At 41.0% G+C, this 21,235-nt stretch overlaps 1 protein-coding gene across 4 annotated transcripts in view; it reads left to right on the top strand.

The window, feature by feature from the left end:
* PNPLA7 (patatin like domain 7, lysophospholipase) overlaps positions 1-21,235 on the top strand; it is a 346,161-nt gene that overhangs the window by 312,199 nt on the left and 12,727 nt on the right. For all 4 annotated transcript variants that reach the window (XM_089675020.1, XM_089675022.1, XM_089675023.1 and 1 more), the window contains 4 exons: positions 1,609-1,757; positions 3,577-3,729; positions 8,594-8,704; positions 16,998-17,082. In XM_089675020.1, coding sequence (XP_089531146.1) covers positions 1,609-1,757; positions 3,577-3,729; positions 8,594-8,704; positions 16,998-17,082 — 498 coding nt within the window. The remainder of the gene's footprint in view (positions 1-1,608; positions 1,758-3,576; positions 3,730-8,593; positions 8,705-16,997; positions 17,083-21,235) is intronic.

The raw sequence follows: 21,235 nt of genomic DNA on the forward strand, positions 1-21,235 counted from the left end.
ACGACTATTAGGTGTACTGTGGACAGATTCTCCCACCTGAGCTGAGGATCTCTGCAGCTCCTCCAGAGTTACCATGGGCCTCTTGGCTGCTTCTCTTGATTAATGCTCTCCTTGTCTGGCCTATCAGTTAAGGTGGACAGCTATGTCTTGGTAGGTTTGCGGTTGTGCCATACTCTTTCCATTTTTGGGTGATGGATTGAACAGTGCTCCACGAGATTTGATATTTTGGGATATTTTTTTATAACCTAACCCTGCTTTAAACTTCTTCACAACTTTATCCCTGACCTGTCTGCTATATTCCTTGACCTTCATGATGCTGCTTGTTCACTAATGTTTTCTAACAAACCACTGAGGGCTTCACAGAACAGCTGTATTTATACTGAGATTAAATTAAACACAGGTGGACTTTATTTACTAATAAGGTCACTTCTGAAGGCAATTGTTTCCACTAGATTTTAGTTAGGGGCATCAGAGTAAAGTGGGCTGAATGCAAATGCACGCCACATTTTTCAGATATTTATTTGTAACAAATTTTGAAAACCATTTATCATCTTCCTTCCACTTCACACTTTGTGTTGGTCTATCACATAAAATCCAAATAAAATACATTTACATTTTTGGTTGTAACATGACAAAATGTGAAAAATTTCAAGGAGAATGAATACTTTTTCAAGGCACTGTATATTGTATGTTTGTATCTAATATGACTGTGATGGGGATAGACAGTAAGCAACATTGGGACAGAGACCGCCCAATCTTTTTTTAATTTCTTGTTGGGAAATATTGCTTAATATTATTTCATGTATACCTTTCGAAGAAAACAAAAGGCTCCAGTTCAGTGTTTTCTGCACAGCGATTTATTGCTTAGTCTTCACAGCCTATGTATTATTATCTTGTGCTTTTCAGGCCTCTCCACAAAACACAAAGCTGAATAATAGGGAATAAGGATACAAATCTCTCATACCAAGCTGTATTGAATTTTACTTGCCAAAAGACAATCATCAACTAGTGAAGAGGCATCACCAAGCTTCCTCATTACAAAACATAGCATGCTCTGGAAATTAAATGTCATGGAAGCACTGTTCAGTAAATGCTAATTTGCTACAAAAAATATCAAGTAACATAATACGTTACATAATATATCAGTTTATGAACTTGAACATAAAATGAAAATGAAGATAACCACAAACCTTTACAGTTTTCCTTTAAACATGAGAATTCATTTTTAGTATTCAAAACTGTCCTTGCAGTTGACAGCATTTTCACAATAATTATTCTGTCACTTTTCCTTCTAATTAACTGTCAGTATGTTTTTGTCTTCATTAAAACATGTTGTGCTGTGCAATAAGGGGAGTGACAGGATCCTTTCATTAAACTGATGTATATGGCTATAACCTTGTACTATATCATGTTTGGTGCAGTTCAGAGGGCGTTATTGTTTTAGTTCAAACATGGGCCACACAGCTGCTATGTGGAGCATTAGGCAGGCTGGAACTTATGGTTTTCCAAAACGTGAAAAGCTACAGATAGCCCAGGTCTAGTATTAGAGTGAGCGGTTACCATTAAAATGACTTGTAACATTCTCATTCTCTTTTGGAATTCCAATAGCCGACGTAGCCTGCACCAATGGTGCCAAGGTGGTTTTAGCCATTGATGTGGGCAGCAGGGATGAGACCAACCTGACTAACTACGGTGATGCCCTGTCTGGCTGGTGGTTGCTGTGGAAGAGGTGGAATCCACTGTCAGAGAAAATCAAGGTGAGATCTCCTAGGTGATGGCGGTAATCATATTGGCGTTCTTTCCAAGGGAAGATGTGTGGACTTCATGCTGTGACTGTCATGGGAAGTGATGCGAAAAGCTCAGAGCAATCATGCATTCACCTGGAGTAAACAAGAATAGATTTTCTTGTTCAGAGCATTAACGGCTCTGGAAGTAAAAATTTGTTGCTTAACCAGATCATTATGCAGAGCCCCATTTCATATAAATAAAACCGTTCAAATTTTATATTAAATCTATTACAGTTGAAGCAGGATGGAAAACTGCTGCTCTTACAGATGTTGCTGATAGAAAAAATAACATTTTAAAATAGATTTAGATATCCATGTGATCTACTTTAAGTGGAACTTCATTCTTTCAATCAACTTTGACTATGTTTAATCCTTATGTTTCTAGCATTAGTAAATGGATAAGAAAGTATATCATATTTACTTGTTTTAAACTATTTTTTTTTAAATTTCTTCAGTTACTTCCTGATTTCAATGCCTAGGCAAATGATTTCATACATCTCAGGAGTCTAAGGGAAGTGAGGAGGGGTTTTCTCATCTAAGCCCACCCTCCTGCCTGTATGCTTGAACTGTGGGCAGATGGATTCCGGGAAGTAATTGCTACATGAATCATCTGGCCAGAAATGCTAGGGGGTGTTTTTCTAAGTGATTTCTCAGCAAAATAAAGCATGGAGGTATGAATGGATAGGGATATTTGCTTTGAATATTAAAAATAAATTAAATAACGCTTTTGGTTTGTGGTGCTCAGATACAGTGTAGTTCAATTTTAAATAAAATGTAAAAATATATTATATTTAGAAAGGTAAATATGAAATATTGCAGCTGAATGATTTGTATTTTAAAATGCAACCAATAGAGGCAGCTCTAATCTACATTTCACATTTGCCTTTCTATATTTATCTGCTCTGTTGACATTGAAATCATTTACAGAGTTCAATAACTCAAGCTGAAATGTATACAATGAGTTGGAAAAGAGACCTCCCTCATTCCTGCCTTTAGAGACCGCTTTCTTTTGTGCTCTGTTTGTCTTGGGTGAACAACTGTCTTACATATGAAAAATTTAGAATTATGTCAACTTATTCTAGTGATCCCTGCACCCCTACCACACAGGGCTGCAAGGTGCCAGACCTACACTACAGATCAACTTGGTCTGGCATTTATCCCCCCAAACTGAGCCCAGCATGAGCTGCAAAACACAGATGAGGTCATCTGTTTTTGCTCTCCTTTAAAGTGTATGTAAAAATGCTAGCTGCTTCAGAAATGACAGTCCATAGCATTAGCATTTAAGTGGGTTGAGAATTTTCATCCTGTTCTTTATTCCTTAAGCTGGCCATATATGGATCAAATTTTAGCCAAATTCCATTCCATGTGTAGCCATCCTTGTCCAACAGAAGTTGACCATTAGACTGACTTCTTTCTAACGGAACCTTTTTTTGATCAGCGACTGCAGCCAATACAATACCTCACCTGGATAGAGGAATCTTTTTTTGTTTAGTTTGCTGGCAGACTGAATAAAAACGTCCCATCTGTGGCCTGCTTTACTAAGGGGATGAATAGAAATTATCCAACACGTGTCCATGACTGTAATGTAAAGATCTTTTCATAGGATTGTTGATGTGCATGTGGAGATGAGGAATGATGTGGTTTTAGGGACAGGTTTAAAATTATGGCCAACTAACACCACTGATTATGACTGCCCGAGGCATCAAAAGAATGCATTCAATACCTTGCTATATTGTTTCCTGTTGCATCTGTGTATGTAAGCTCCTTAATGCTGCCCAACCTCTTGCAGGTGCTGAACATGGCAGAGATCCAGACCCGGCTGGCATATGTGTGTTGTGTGCGGCAGCTGGAGATGGTCAAGAATAGTGAGTACTGTGAGTACATCCGACCACCAATTGACAGATATGGCACACTGGAATTCGGCAAGTTTGATGAGATTTGTGTACGTATCTCTGCTTTCATATGGGGGGACAGATGACAGTTAACAGTTCTAACTTGTATAAGGCTATGTAATTTTCTAAAACAGCAATGCGGCCAGATATTACTGCTGCTGACCTAGTGGTCCTTTCCAAGGCTAGTCCACTGAAAAAGTAATAATTTAGGGTTGTATGCTGAATCACCCAGATGGCTGTGGCTCCACCCACCCACTGTGACCATTGCAAGAGGGTTGTACTCTAATTTTTTTTTTTTTCAATGGGAACATGGGGCTTGTCATTGCTGGCATCTCCTTCTGAAAGCTTTATTTCCCTGGCTGTCATACTGATTCAGTTGCTTCATTACTTTCTAAGCCACTAGCTCAGAACATATATGCAGATTAGGAGGTTTGACTTCACTCTGGATTTCCAGATCTGACTGTTTGTTCAAGATTAGTGTCCCAAAGTGTTGAAGCCAGAAAAAACCAGGCAGCTAGTATTTATTAAAAAGTTTTAGATATAGCCGCCTCCGTATTCTTCGCAATACATGTATCCTTCAAATGATAGAACATATTTAGAGTACACCTCTCATGATAGAAAAATGCAGGCTGCTCATTTTCTAAAAATAATAATTGTCAATCATATTGATGGATTGGTTTTCATGCTTTCTGAATCCCTGACCCAGAACAAGTATAGAGATAAGGAATGATAACACTCTCTTTTACATTCCTGTGCTAAATGCTTGTTCCAGGCCAGTAACTTAGAAATGTTGGAGGCTGAGGCAACCAGTGAACTATCATAATGGCAGCAGAAATGCAGCTTTCCTGACAGGTGCACATTAAGGACAGTGGACAGTCTTTCCAAGAGAAGATTGGATTTGGTCCATCTCACCATAGCTGGCTTCACTGTTACCAGTCTGAAGGGAATATACACTATATTGCCAAATGTATTTGGACGCCTGCCTTTACATGCACATGAACTTTAATGGCATCCCAGTCTTAGTCTGTAGGGTTCAATATTGAGTTGGCCCACCCTTTGCAGCATTACAGCTTCAACTCTTCTGGGAAGGCTGTCCACAAGGTTTAAGAGTGTGTCTATGGGAATGTTTGAAGTGCATGTGTTGAGGTATGGCACTGATGTCGGACAAGAAGGCCTGGCTCACAGTCTCTGCTCTAATTCATCCCAAAGGTGTTTTGTCGAGTTGAGGTCAGGACTCTGTGCAGGCCAATCATGTTCCTTCACCCCAAAGCTTCTCATTCATGTCTTTATGGACCTTGCTTTGTGCACTGGTGCACAGCCATGTTGGAACAGGAAGGGGCCATCCCCAAACTATTCTCACAAAGTTGGGAGCATGAAATTGTCCAAAATGTCTTGGTATGCTGACACCTTAAGAGTTCCCTTCACTGGAACTAAGGAGCCAAGCCCAACCCCTGAAAAACAACTCCATACCATAATTCCCCCTTCACCAAACTTTCCACTTGTCACAATGCAGTCAGGCAAGTACAGTTCTCCTGGCAACCACCAAACACAGACATTTCCATTGGATTGCCAGACAGAGAAGCGTGATTTGTCACTCCAGAGAACACGTCTCAACTGCTCTAGAGTCCAGTGGCGGCGTGCTTTACACCACTGCATCAGACGCTTTGCATTGCACTTGATGATGTAAGGCTTGGATTCAGCTGCTCGGCCATGGAAACCCATTCCATGAAGCTATCTAAGCACAGTTGTTGTGCTAATCTGAAGTCCACATGAAGTTTGGAAGTCTATTGACTCTGCAGACAGTTGGCGACTTCTGCACACTGCACGCTTCAGCATGTGCTGACCCCCTCTTTCATTTTACGTGGCCTAACACTTCGTGGCTGAGTTGCTGCTGTTCCCTGTTGCTTCCACTTTGTTATAATACCACTAACAGTTGACCGTGGAATATTTAGTAGCAAGGAAATTTCACTAATGGACTTATTGCACAGGTGGCAACCTATCACGGTACCACACTTGAATACACTGAGCTCCTGAGAGCGACCCATTCTTTCACAAATGCTTGTAGAAGCAGTCTGCATGCCTAGGTGCTTGATTTTATACATCTGTGGCCATGGAGGTGATTGGAACACCTGAATCCAATGATTTGGAGGGGTGTCCCAATACATTTGGCAATATAGTGTATATTGGTTTTTTTTTAGCATATCTTTGTTTTAGGAAGGATGTAAAAATGAATATTTCCTTTTTTTTTTTTTTTTTTACCTAAATATGAAATAGTGCATATTATTTTTATGCAGCCTTCTATCTAGCCATCAGTTGGCGCACTGTTCTCTTTTCACATATTTATCCAGTTTTTCCCTGCCGCTTCCAGAACTATTACAGCAGTGACTCCATTCTTATTAGTAGTTTCAGTCAGACAAAGGTAGCTATAAAGCAAGCTTCATCTGTTTTGCTGTCTGTTTACCCAACCCATAGTGCTCTGTGAAACCTTGGTCATGTATTAACTGCTTAATTGTAAAACAAAGACCGATATAAAAGGAAAAGTTCAATATGTGTATCCTAAAAAAAAAAACTAAAGAAAATTGATGGAAAACCAGAAGAGAAGAGGGATGTGCATTAGTGATAACAAGTCAATTTCAAGGTCCATCTATTTCCCAGCTCTCTAGAAGCCACAATGCATTTAATAAAATGACTTTCCTGAAGTGTATGGTATTTGCATTCCTAATGAAAGTTCTACCATCATTAATGCTAGGGGTCCTTGTATTAGGGCATCTTCATTACCATACTGTATTCTGATATCCATTCTTATTTCAAAATCCAATTTAGTATAAATGATATTTTGTCCTTGTGTGACCGCACCCTACCTCTCCTGTGGCAGCAGTGCTCACCACAACAGCGTTTTATGACTCGCATAATTCACAGGCGACAGGGCAAAGCTTGTGGCAGAGCTGTCTAGATTAATTAAACCGCTCACTCTGTGTTGGGAGGAGTTATATCTCAGAGGGAACATACAAAGCTTTTACAGTGACAGTAAACTCTTACTGTCACCATAAATTCACCTCTACTGATTCCCCAGTGTTAGAAGCTACCTGCTTATCATCTTATTGTTCTTCCTAGAAATAAGGACGTTTTCTAGGTATATCTGAGAGCTTTGTTAATTCCTGACAACAAGGGAAGAGATTATGCAGAAAGGTGCATTAGTGTTTTAATTGCACCCACAGAAATAGCAAACTGACAAGGTTAACTGTTGGAGGAGGTGTACAGAGTAAATGTGTCTTTTAAAATACCTTTTTCTTTGTTAAAATATTTGTTTGCCACAGAGTCCGAGAGGTTCTTTTTTTATTGAAAAGTTGACTTATTTTGCTTTTCTGTTTTACCAAGGTGATATAACACACTGCTCAAAAAAATTAAAGGAACACTTAGAAAACACATAAGATCTCAAGGGGGGAAAATATCATGCTGGATATCTATACTGATATGGACTGGGTAATGTGTTAGGAATGTAAGGATGCCCCATCGTTTGATGAAAATGATCAACCTACAGAGCACTGAATTCAAAGACATCCCAAAAATCAAAGTGAAAAAATGATGCAGCAGGCTAGTCCATTTTGATGAAATTTCACAGCAGCAACTCCAAAATGGTACTCCGTTTGCATGGCCCCCACATGCTTGTATGCATGCCTGAAAATGTTGGGGCATGCTCCTAATGAGACGATGGATGGTGTCCTGGGGTATTTCTTCCCAGATCTGTACCAGGGCATCACTGAGCTCCTCGATAGTCTGAGGTGCAACCTGGCGGCGTCGGATGGAACAAAATATGATATCCTAGAGGTGTTTTATTGGATTAAGGTCAGGCAAGCTTGGGGACATTCAATTTTATAAATTCCTTTATCCTCCAGGAACTGCCTGCATACTCTCGCCACATGAGGCCAGGCATTGTCGTGCACCAGGAGGAACCCAGGACCCACTGCACCAGCATAGGGTCTGACAATAGGGCCAAGGATTTCATCCTGATAACCTAATGGCAGTCAGAGTGCCATTGTCTAGCCTGTAGAAGTCTGTGCATCCCTTCGGTCTTGCTGAACGATGTTACAGGCAGCATAACGTTTTCTGTGGTTACTCCAGACCCTTTCACATCTGTCACATGTGTTCAGGGTGAACCTGCTCTCATCTATGGAAAGCACAGGGCACCAGTGGTGGACTTGCCAATTCTGGTGCTCAATGGCAAATGTCAATCGAGCTCTATAGTGCCAGGCAGTGAGCACAGGGTCCACTAGAGGATGTCAGACCCTCAGGCCACCTTCATGAAGTCTGTTTTGGGGATCGTCTCATTGTTGCCCATCTAGTGCACCTGTTGTTAATTTCATTAACACCAAAGCAGCTGAAACTGATTAACAACCCCCTCTGCTACTTAACTGACCAGATCAATATTCTAGGAGTTTAATTGACTTGATGCTATACTGTGATTAAAAAAGTGTTCCTTTCATTTTTTTGAGAAGTGTAGTTAAAAGTACAAAGCAGACCAAGCTAAAAGCCTTTTCTCAATCATGTCTTACCTCTGCTGTGGCCTTGTAGCTAGCTAAATCTTTTTCCTTCCTCATCACCTACACAATTAGTTTGCATTCATTTACTCTATGAAAGAGATTTAGACTCTACCGCCAGATAATCCATCCACTTTGCTGCCTGTAAAAGCTGCTACCGTTAATCATTATCAACACCCCTGGAGCGTATCCAGTATGTAGCGATAGTTATTTTAAAAGGTTTGGTTTAGGTTGATCACAAACGTGCAGTCCAAGCTGTATTCCATAGCTGAGCGATTGCCAGGTATTGACCAGTAATTACAGAGTAATGGCATTTAGATGCAATTTGTGATGCTGAACTCAAAAGTTAACCACTTCTGCTCCCTTTCTGCTACAGGACGTGGGGTACCAGCATGGGAAAACAGTCTTTAACGTGTGGAGCCGCAGTGGCGTCATCGACAAAATGCTGAAGGACCGCCAAGAAACATGCAAGTCCAAAACATCAGATGTAAGTTCTTGATTTCCATTTTTTCTATAGGCTATTATTTTGATGTTGCTGTCACCTGCAGCTTCTAGATGAGTGCTGTGAAGGCATTTGCATTATTGGAACCTTACATGGAACCTCAGGCCCTTTTGAAGCATGGCTGCTAACAATCGAGCAAAAAAAGATCTTGCCAAGGCCAGATACAAGATTTACAAGTGCTTGGATTTAGAGACCATACTAGGTGTTCTAGGAAGACAAGAGTCCATTACCAACTGTGATCCTGCTCACTTTCCTGGCCTTCCCCAATGCCAAGCATTGTACATCTCCCTGTGGCTTTCTAGTCCCCTCTGTAAAGTTGCACATCCTCTCGGAGGTGCCCTAAAGAAATCTTGCCATCTCAAGCACTTGCACCAAGCTAGATACTGTCAATTAAGCAGAGCCTGTACTGTGCATTAAAGTTCTGACATTTGACAGTGGAATGACAAGAGAAGAGCTTAGCATCTGGAGGGGGATGAAGCTTAAAAGGCACATATTCTTTACTCATGCACGGCACGTTTTAATTTTGGCCCCAACAGTGTTGTACGTTATGGGGTATTTGTATGATTGGAAGTATACCTGCAAAATAATTTTATGTTGTATGTGTATAATATACAGTTGTGCTCAAAAGTTTGCATACCCCTGGAGAATTGGTAATATTCAGTACCATTTTAAAAAAAAACATGAGTGAGCAGGCAAAACACGTTCCTTTTATTCCTTATGGGAATTCTATTCAACTGTAGGTCATAGCAGAATGGCACAATCATAAAACAAAACATGGCAACAGCGTGCAGTCTTTTGTGATAGTTGTCTATAAGGCCCCACATTCTTGCAAGTAGTATAGCAGCCCATACGTCTTGGCAAAATGCCTCCAGGTCATTGGCCGTCGATAGCCACCACCACCATGCTTCACAGTGGGGATGGTATTCTTGTCACTATATGCCCTGATGACTCCTCTCCAAACATAGTGCTTTTGATTATGACTATAAAGCTCTATTTTGGTCTCGTTGCCCTAGATTACAGTGTGCCAGAAGCTGTGAGGTGTGTCAAGGTGCATATTGTAACCAGGCTTTTTATTGTGCCATTGGTGCAGTAAAGGCTTCTTTTCTGGCAACTCAACCATGTAGCTCATTTTTGTTCAAGTATTGTCGTATTGTGCTTCTTGTATTTCTCCTGAGGTTACTTGTGGGTTTTTCTTTGTTTCCTAAGCAGCTCTTTCGGCAGTTGTGGCTGCAATCTTTCTTGGTCTATCTGACCTTGGCTTGGTATCAAGAGATCCCTGAATTTTCAACTTCCTAATAAGTGATTAAACAGTACTGACCAAGGTGGATAAAAATCGATTTAAAAAAAAAAAAAAAAAAAAATTTAAATCTGATATTTTTTTTAATTATTTAAATTGGATTTTTTTTTTTTTCATTTAAATCGAATTTTTTTATTTTTAGCAAATTTATTTTAATAAAATGCTTTTGGAGTAAAAATCTATCTCAGGATAGTTTTCTATTTAAGATACAGTAATAATTTGGTTTATTCAGCTTGAAATGGAGCTTAGTTATGTAGCATGAGGCTGTATATTCTGCAATATTTAAATTTTTGGTAAACTCATTCAATGAATTCAAGCTCTGCAAGCTGAGATAACATGCACTGCATTGATGCATTCACACAATTTTACAGTAACCATGAGAAAAAACATGAAATAAAAGAATCTGAGTCATTCTCCAACTATGTGTGATTAACTTATTAACCTAAAAGCGGTTCTGATATCGCTGTTTTACTAACCTGACCACTTATTATTCTAAAAAGGAAACCTTCATTTGGTTTGCAAATATTAACAGTTCTAACCACCAGCAAGAGTGAGTCGAATTCCCTACATTTAAAGAGCACCTGTCATTCCATCATGGCAGCGCCTGTTAGTGGGCATCCACTCACCTGCTGCTGCTACGTCCCTCACCTTGTTGTGTCACTGCCACATCACCAGCCGTCCCAATAAAGTGAATGGGAGTGTCAGTGAGTCAACAGCGGGTCAGAGATGACAGTTTCTCTTTAAAAATTATGGTATGATTTTAATCAAACCTTTTTACTAGTGATTTAAATCGTGATATAAATCAACTTGAGTTAAATCAAATCCACCCTGGTACTGACTGACATATTCAAGGCTTTGGATATCTTTTTATATCCGTTTTAATCTTTATAAAGTTCCATTACCTTGTTACGCAGGTATTTTGACAGTTCTTTTCTGCTCCCCATGGCTTTATATATTGCCTGCTCAGTGCATCCACATAAGGGCTAACAAACTCATTGACTAATTATACACCAATACTAATTGCAATTTAAAAAGCCACAGCTGTGGGAAATAAACCTTTAATTGCCATTTTAATCGCTATGTGTCACCTTTTGTGTCTGTACCAAGGCCAAACATTCCAGGGTATATACATTTTTGATCATGGCCATTTGGGTAAGTGTTATCATTATGACTTAAAAAGGAGCCAAACAACTATGTGATAATAAATGGCTTCATATGATCATTCATCCTTAAATTAGACAGTTTCGCATTTTCTACCAGAGTATTCAAACTATTGAGCACAAATGTTTGTGTGTGTATGTATATGTGTATGTATATGTGTATGTATATATATATATACAGTCATGGCCGAAATTGTTGGCACCCTTGATATTTTTCCTGAAAATCAAGTATTTCACACAAAAAAGGTATTGCATTAACACATGTTTTGCTATACACATGTTTATTCCCTTTGTATGTATTGGAACAAATATAAAACAGAGGCAGAAAAGCAAATATGACATAATGTCACACAAAACCCCAAAAATGGGCTGGACAAAAGTATTGGCACCCTTAACTTAATATTTGGTTGCACACCCTTTGGAAAACATAACTGAAATCAGTCGCTTCCTATAACCATCAATAAGCTTCTGACACCTCTCACCCGGAATTTTGGACCACTCTTCCTTTGCAAACAGCTCCAGGTCTCTCTTATTGGAAGGACACCTTTTCCCAACAGCAATTTTAAGATCTCTCCACAGGTGTTCAATGGGATTTAGATCTGGGCTCATTGCTGGCCACTTCAGAACTCTCCAGCGCTTCTTTGCCATCCATTTCTGAGTGCTTTTTGACGTATGTTTGGGGTCATTGTCCTGCTGGAAGACCCAGGATCTTGGACGCAAACCCAGCTTTCTGACACTGGGCCCTACAGTGCGACCCAAAATCCTTTGGTAATCCTCAGATTTCATGATGCCTTGCACACAGTCAAGGCACCCAGTGCCAGAGGCAGCAAAACAACCCCAAAACATCATTGAACCTCCACCATATTTTACCGTAGGTACTGTGTTTTGTTCTTTGTAGGCCTCATTCCGTTTTCGGTAAACAGTAGAATGATGTGCTTTACCGAAAAGCTCTATCTTGGTCTCATCTGTCCACAAGACGTTTTCCCAGAAGGCTTTTGGCTTACTCAAGTACATTTTGGCAAACTGTAGTCTTGCTTTTTTATGTCTCTGTGTCAGCAGTGGGGTCCTCCTGGGTCTCCTGCCATAGCGTTTCATTTCATTTAAATGTCGACGGATAGTTCGCGCTGACACTGATGCTCCCTGAGCCTGCAGGACAGCTTGAATGTCTTTGGAACATGTTTGGGGCTGCTTATCCACCATCCGGACTATTCTGCGTTGCAATCTTTCATCAATTTTCCTCATCCGTCCACGACCAGGGAGATTAGCTACAGTGCCATGGGTTGCAAACTTCTTGATAATGTTGCGCACTGTGGACAAAGGCAAATCTAGTTCTCTGGAGATGGACTTGTAACCTTGAGATTGTTGATATTTTGCCACAATTTTGGTTCTCAGGTCCTCAGACAGTTCTCGTCTCCTCTTTCTGTTGTCCATGCTTAGTGTGGCACAGACAGACACACAATGCAAAGGTTAAGTGAACGTCTCTCCTTTTTATCTGCTTTCAGGTGTGATTTCTATATTGCCCACACCTGTTACTTGCCCCAGGTGAGTTTACAGGAGCATCACATGCTTGTAACATTCTTATTTATCCGCAGTTGTGAAAGGGTGCCAATACTTTTGTCCAGCCCATTTTTGGAGGTTTGTGTGACATTATGTCGAATTTGCTTTCTTTCCTCCCTTTTTTTGTTTTGTCCCAATACACACAAAGGGAATAAACATGTGTATAGCAAAACATGTGTTAATGCAATACGTTTCGTGAGAAATACATGATTTTCAGGAAAAATATCAAGGGTGCCAACAATTTCGGCCATGACTGTATATATATATATATCTGATGTTTTAAGACACTTCAGTCATATGCTAATTAGGTCCTTGTTGTGATGCTATACACAGACAACAACCAGCTGCTCACCTTTCCTCCTGCCTAATCCTTCAACCAGGAGCAAAAAGAGAAAGCACTGTATGAGCTGCACTTTGTGACGGGTGAAACATGTAACATGTTCCCAAAGGTGATCTTATCCTTTAATTCATGTTTAATATTCACAGCAAACTCACCCATTCACCCACCCCTCCATGCTTTATATTGATGAGAAATCACTTTGAAAAATACTCCACTAACATTTCTAGTCACGGCCATCTTGAGTAAGGGCAGATGATTAATGTAGTATTTAATTCCTGGAAACCATCTGCCCTTAGCTCAGACATGCAAGCAGGAGGGTGTACTTATCTGAGAAAGCCCCTACTCCAGAAGAAGAAAAAAAAATGCTCATGAAGACTCCTGGGATATATGACAATTTTGGTCTAGGCCAGATACCATGAAGCAAATGAAGAAATGTAAAGAAAAAAAAGTTAGAACAAGAAAATATAATATACCCTCAAATCTATTTATACTTTTTTTTTTCAAGCTTTTTGTCCTAGAGTGTCACTTCATTGTGTCTATGGAAGGAGCCCTGGATGTTACACCAGGCTGCTCTCTTGATATGCACAAGCTCTTATCTTTATCTCCATTACATGGTGGCAGGGCAATTGGTCATTTACAGAAGAGAGCTAGGAAGGAAAATATTCTTTGCTGCAGCTCACAGAAAGTGACAAGGATAATGCATGTCTGGCAAGATCAACAGGTATTTTCTGTATTTGCTGAAAATGCTCATAGCTTGGAAAAAAGGAACTAATGCAGCCACCACATGCAAGGACTGTAAGCTGCAGTATATAGCATTTTTGTTCTTGGGTTTAGTTATCTTTTAAGCTGAACCCAACAATAAAAAATCTACTACCACACACTATTACGCTACTCTTGCTGTTTGTGTGGAAAAGGGTGTACTCCTTACACAACACTCTCCCATATCAGTGCCAATATTCTGGCACAGAATATGCCTAAACTGGCTGTATTGAATCCATAGTAGATCATTTGCCAGTCTTGATTTCTGCATGTATCTGTCCACTTCCCACAGTCCTGAGAGAAGCCTGAGTAGATGCAAAGCATCTTTTAAAATATGTGCCCCGCTGGGTATTATTATTATTATACAATATTTATAAAGTGCCAATAGTTCGCTCAGCGCTGTACATTACAAAGGGGGACAGAACATGTGACAGAACAATACCAATACAATGCAAAACATGAGGGGATTGAGATATTACAAGTTATTCCCCTTACAACTGCAAAGTCAAGTTCACCCGTGACCTGTGTACACTGCGGATGTTTGGAGCTCACAGCTCTACACACACTCGTGAGGGGTTACCGGAAGCACTGAATACAATAATTAGATCTCCTTGTTTACCTCCCTCTCATGAGGGAGGGTCTTCAGACTGGCAGCAGAAGAGAATTCATCACCGTCTCTACTGTGATGGTACGCATGGAGAGGTTAATCACCCTGCGGATGGCTTGGGAATACTGTCTTGTACAGTGTGAAGTAGATTGAATGCATGAGATATACAGTATGTTATGTCTGCTTCCTGTGCACCATATAACAGAAACTTAGAAGGATTGTAAAAGTCTTTATTTGGGGAAAAAAAAAACTTAACCATATCATACTTACCTACTCTGTGCAATGGTTTTGCACAGAGCAGCCCCAAACTTCTTCTTCTGGGGTCCCCTGCCGGCTCTGTCTGCTTCTCCTCTTCCCATAGCAAACCACTTGTGTGCGGATTTGATCCTAAGTCAGGCTGTGTGTGTTTATTGACACACATAGTGTCAATACTTTTTGCTACTACGCCTTTCACTGTCCAGTCACAGGGTGGTGTTGGGAGACCCATAAGTGAAACTGCAGCTGGGAAAGCTCAGGTCCCCTCCCCTGCTAGACAGGGTGGTGCAGTAGAGCAGAGTTGTGTAAATTACAGAAACAGATAGACAGAAATACAAATCCTTTAGAAGGTAAAGCAGATCTCATATGTGTATTTTATATGTGTATGTAGATGTTTGTCTGGAATTCAGCTTTGATGTTTGGTGGGTACTGAGCATTAAACCCCCTGACTGTGAGGATCATCAAGTACTTATAACAGGTCAGTGGCTGACTCAACCCACCAGGCTCCACCAATAACTAAAATTACACTGAACTGAAATATCCTTTTTGTGGACTGAGCTGTGAAGTATCAATTATGGGTAGATTGAGCTTTTAAGGCAGGGCCTGCTAATTTAAAATGATGGGCATGATTATATGCAGTGAAGATGGTTACAGTAAAATGCCAATCTTAATGTCAAACCTGGACCTCAATTCCAGCTGAAGGGCAGATCAATATTTTTTCTGGCTCACAGCCCGGTCTTATAGGACAAGGCCTAAACTCAGTCTGATTGACTTAATTGCATTAAACAGATGGCTTTCTGGGTTTTGCATCAGAAACGGCTTACAGGTAAATGGAAAGTAAATGCTTTTTGGCTCGAGTTTAAAAGGTGTGTTATTGACGCTGTATCCTGCGACCCGGCAGGGGAGAAAAGGAAAAAAGAAATCTTATTTAAAGGCAAAATGTCATGGCTCCATTCACCCACAGCCTCTTTGCGTCAGCTTTGTATAGATCTATATGCTGTGGTCCAGGCATGAAGCCTTTTCACACATGGGGAAATTTTATAGGGCTTTGTGGGACTGCAAACAGCATTTTTCACACGAACTGTGCCTTATTCCTTGCCCTGAACATGGGAAGTTTTAGAGGACAGAGTGCCCTTGATCAGTCATAAAGCCTGCATTGGGGCCAGCAGGTCTGCAGCCTCTCACACTCCACATCATTTATCAGTTCCTAATGAGAACCACATTCACAACACCACCTTAGAAAAGGGAAGGTGGGCAGACATATTTTTATTCAAAGTGTACAAATTAATATTATTCACTCCACAAGAATCAATAGGGCCATCATAACATTATCAAATCACATTATTATTTTGAGCAGGAAAAAACAAAACTGTAATTTTCTTGCCGCTAATAACAAAACAAATCTCTTGATAACTTGGGTCTAGCTGCCTGGAGAACAGTGCGCTTTTCATGTCATTAGATTAAGCAGAGAGCCTGTGGTTTGAAACCAGACTGACTGCTTGGCTTGCAGTGAGATGGCCGGATACGCAAGGCACAAACATAGTGTAGAAAATGATAGAACCTACCATAATCTGAGGTTTCACATCATGTATTTTGATTTTATTGCCAAGGCAAATTAAGCCAGTAGGAGCTCTAAAATGTTATAGCCACATGTTGGGAGTGGGGCTTAGCACCACAATCAGGTGAGGCCTAAATTTAGGATCCAGAATCCTTCCTAGCTTCTGATCCAGTGAGATTGGCAGGTATCACAATCAGCCCCTTTTACGTTTCCACACTGTGGTGGAGTTGACAGGTTCATTGTAATTAAATTTTGAGAAAATGATGTGTGCACAGCAAGTATGTCACAGGTAGAAAGACTTAAAAAGGTGAACTAAGATCTCAAAGTAAACCTGTACTTTACTCATACAAGGGGAATAGGTTTGATGCCAGCTTCACCAACTACGAGTATGTACTGTACCTTCACTCTGCCTAAGGATCGATGAACACCATGTAAGCTCCAAGTCACTCTAGTCAAAGCTTATATAAGGTTGAGGACTCTTCCAGCACTGTCACATGGAGTGAGTCAAATGCTTCTCCATAACCAGAGGTAGCAATCTTTTTTTTTTTTTGTGTAATCCCAAGTGAAGGAAAGGTAAGTATATGCAACTATTATGAGAGGCAATAAAGCATACCCGTTGCTTTGCTCTGTTTGGATACATTTTTGAAAATGGTTTCCTAATAATTGCCAGTTTTTAAGTTGGTGATGTGATACAGAAGCTCATCTTGTATAAAACTTACCAGTTCTTTTCCCCTTTGGCCTACAGCTGAACACCTGCCCTAACGCCTCCTTCACCGATCTTGCAGAGATAGTGTCCAGGATTGAACCTGTGAAGACGGCTGTTGTTGATGGTAAGTGCAAACCGTCTTTTAAGTCTCTCTTCTTAGGGAAACAGTGTGTATACATATTACAAAATGTCTAGCATACTTGGAATGTCCAATTATAACACAGTACCAGCTGAACTTTAAAGACCTGTGTCAACAGGCTTTGGGTCTTGTATCAGTGGAATCAGTTTGACATTAGTGTAAGATGCTTCTGAGATCATTCAGAAGTCACTGAGAGGGGCATTCAGCCTGTAGTTGACCTCTTTCATACCTGCCTTTGACCTGCTTCCAGCAATTTTGTATGTGTTGGAATGCAAAAAAGCATGAAGCAAACAAAGGTCCATGGACACTGCCCTAAGAGAATTGTTTTGTTTCCTTTTTATTGAGGATTGTAACAAGGTCAAATCGCATGACAAGTCTGTGACGGGAGTCACTTTGGGTGGGGGGCCCATGGAACACAGCTCACTTTAAAGAGGTGGGGAGACCCCTGTCTCAGCTTCCCATATTCCTCTTATGTGTAAGTCACCCTGTTCCTGTTCTGGGTGCAGGGTGAAATGTCCTGCTATTGTGTAGAGGGTTGTTCATTGTTTAATGCCATGTGGTTGTCCCATTATTCTATTGTGTGTCTTGCTGGGGAGCAAACTATTATGGGATGTATGTGTTTGTATATTGGCTTGGTGGGGGGTGTCTGCTGTGTGTCTCTTGTGACTAAATGTATTGCCCTGCCCTGTGTATATATCTTGTGTCTGTGTTTAAAAAAAAAAGCAGTCTATCTCCTGTTTTCCTTCAAGTCTGGTGCTGTCTCCTCTTGTATGGTCAGCGGTGGGGTCTGTGGATCTGTGTTCGGACAGGGAAGCGGGAGTCTAACGGAAATACCCTAGTGCAGTCGGGGTCCTGTTCCGTTACAAAGTCGCATTGGTGTGAACGGGGCCTCATGCAGGGAGGAGAAGCAGCATCACAATCAGGTGATGAGTGTGATCGGCTCTTACAGCGGTCACCTAATGAGGAGCCTGTCTCACTGCCTCCTGATCAGAAGATGTGACTACTGTCAGTGACAGCTTGGTGGGTGTGCTGGAAGCATGCAGTAAGGCGACTCTGAGCACACAAACCTCAGGCCACCGCGGACACATATGATGTACAAATATTTTGACAGGCATTTCTGATCTCTTTATGCGAAATTGCCAGTTGCCTGGCTGTTATATTGATCCACTGTCTTCAAAGCTGTGTGAGTCATGGACCCAGTACAAGTATACAGATCAGGAGTCCTGATCGATCTTCCTCTAGCTTATTTTTCCTATTCTTCTTTAAAAGGTATTGGGGCTGGAGGCAGCCTTGCACCTCATATTCAGATGTCAGCAGCCTCTATTTTCTTCTCAGAAAAAGTTTCCTTTAAAGTTTAACTCCAGACACATATACAAAAAAAACACCAATTAATGCAGTTTTGTATTAGAAAAAAAAAAAAAGTTTAAACATATTTTAAATAGAACTTGTGTTAACCCTTGATTTCCTGCCAAGAGGAGAGAAGTGGTATATAAGTTAATTTATCTTCTGCTACTATTTCACTATCTATTCACATGCAGGACCAAAAGGTGACTTAAGCCAGCCACAGATGGATCGAATCTTGGCCGGTTCAGCAAGGACCAGCCAAAATTCAATCCATCTATTGGCAAGCTGGTTGTACTTAAGTCGATCCATCTTTCTACTTCACTACAACTAGCCTGTCAGATTTTTTGCATGTGATCACTGCCGGTGGCTATAGCCACCGGCAGTGATCATTGTGTTCTGCCGGCAGAATACAATAGCACTTCAGGAGAGATTTTTTTTACTGCAGGAGAGATTCCCCTATCAACACTGACTGTGTTGATGGGGGAATCAAGCCATTTTTTTCCCTTCCACCGATGGTTGAAGTAAAATAAGTTGTATAATCTATGGCTTAGCTGTGTTGTTTAACCTTTTCACTGCCACCAAAGTAAAGCCGGCCATACATGGATCAAAATTCGTCTGGTTCAGGAGGGACCATCTGAGATTCGATCCATGTGTGTCCAGGCTGATTGTATCCAAGTTGATCCATCCAACAACTTGGGTACAACCAGCCTGTTGGATTTTTCTACATGGAGTTACTGCCAGGGGCTATAGCCACTAGCAGTAATAGTGTTCTTTCGGCCGGGAAGGCTCCCTGCCAGCAGAACACAATAGCATTGCGGGAGGCATTCAATCAATCTTTTCTTCCTGTGGTGGAAAGAACATCAAATCAACTGTGGGCTGCTTAAGGCTTAAATCAATGACAGCGTAGGTTTTAAACACTCCCCCGGGTGCTATAGTAGCCAGAAGTGTGTTTCATCTGTAAATCCTGCCGATTACTTCCACACTCTCCCACACATGCCAGAGTGAGAGCAATAATTATAGTGGGACTGTTCATGGTTAACTCTAAACCGATGACCCATAAAGGCTTTTAAAGCGTCGCCTGTGGACAATTTTGGGTACCAAAGTTTGTCGCCATTTCAAGGATGTGGACAATATTTAGGCTTGACAAAATGTGGTATCTTTTAACGTAGCACAACCGCATGGTTTACAGTTGTGTCCAAAATTATTCAACCCCCAATGCTGTAAAGGGGTTTAGGGACTATAGTGTACATTTGGAATTGTATTCAGAATCAAATCCTACAAGGACGTTGTAACTACCCAAATGCAACTAAAATGACATCAATTGTTTATGTAATACAGTAGTAAATGGTTCTTATGTGGTTTCTTCATTGCCACAATTATTCAACCCCTTAAAGACTACCACTCTGAAGAACAGAGGTTCATACAGGTGCTTTCCATCAGGTATTGAAAACACCTGTGGATGTCACCGAGCAGCAATCAAGCATAATAAGCACCAATTAGGCAGCTTTAAAATGACTGTGATACTCAGCTCCTTCTAGACATTTACTGGTGTGGTTACAAACATGGTGAAGGCAAGAGAATGGTCCAGGAAGACAAGAGAAGAGGTGATTTCTCTTCACAGGAAGGGCAATGGCTATAAGAAGATTGCAAAGATGTTAAACATACCAAGAGACACCTTAGGAAGCATCATTCGCAAATTCAAGGCAAAGGGCACTGTTGAAACGCTACCTGGTCGTGGCAGAAAGAAGATGCTGACTTCGACTGCTGTGCGCTACCTGAAGCGTAGAGTGGAGAGAAGTCCCCGTGTGACTGCTGAGGAACTGAGAAAAGATTTGTCAGATGTGGGTACAGAAGTTTCAGCCCAGACAATAAGACGCACACTGCGTAATGAAGGCCTCCGTGCCAGAACTCCCAGGCGTACCCCCTTGCTGTCTCCAAAGAATAAGAAGAGTCGACTGCAGTATGCCAAAAGCCATGTGGACAAACCACAAAAGTTGTGGGATAGTGTTCTGTGGACTGATGAAACAAAATTAGAACTGTTTGGGCCCATGGATCAACGCTATGTTTGGAGGAGGAAGAACAAGGCCTATGATGAAAAGAACACCTTGCCTACTGTGAAGCATGGTGGAGGGTCAATCATGCTTTGGGGCTGTTTTGCTTCTGCAGGTACAGGGAAGCTTCAGCGTGTGCAAGGTACCATGAATTCTCTTCAGTACCAGGAGATATTGGATGGAAACGTGATGCAGTCCGTCACACACCTGAGGCTTGGGAGACGTTGGACCTTTCAACAGGACAATGATCCCAAGCATACCTCCAAGTCCACTAGAGCATGGTTGCAGAGGAAAGGCTGGAACATTTTGGAGTGGCCATCGCAGTCACCAGACTTAAATCCGATTGAGAACCTCTGGTGGGACTTAAAGAAAGCAGTTGCAGTGCGCAAGCCTAAGAATGTGACTGAACTGGAGGCCTTTGCCCATGAAGAATGGGCGAAGATACCCGTAGATCGCTGCAAGACACTTGTGTCAAGCTATGCTTCACGTTTAAAAGCTGTTATAACTGTAAAAGGATGCTGTACTAAGTACTAAGATTGAATGTCACTTGGGGGTTGAATAAAACTGATAATGCTGTGAGCACAGAAAAGACATTTGTGGTTATTTCATTATAACTGTTATGTTATATTTGTCTGACCTACAAGTGCCTCTTTAATGTAAATGTAAGCAAGATGACTGAATGATCAAAAGCAATGTCAAACTGGCCAAAACACTCAATTTCAGTGGGGGTTGAATAATTTTGG

This window comes from Staurois parvus, unplaced genomic scaffold (genome assembly GCF_062004578.1).
Source record: "Staurois parvus isolate SC_StPar_1 unplaced genomic scaffold, SC_StPar_1.0 ptg000154l, whole genome shotgun sequence".
Classification (NCBI taxonomy): Eukaryota; Metazoa; Chordata; class Amphibia; order Anura; family Ranidae; genus Staurois; species Staurois parvus.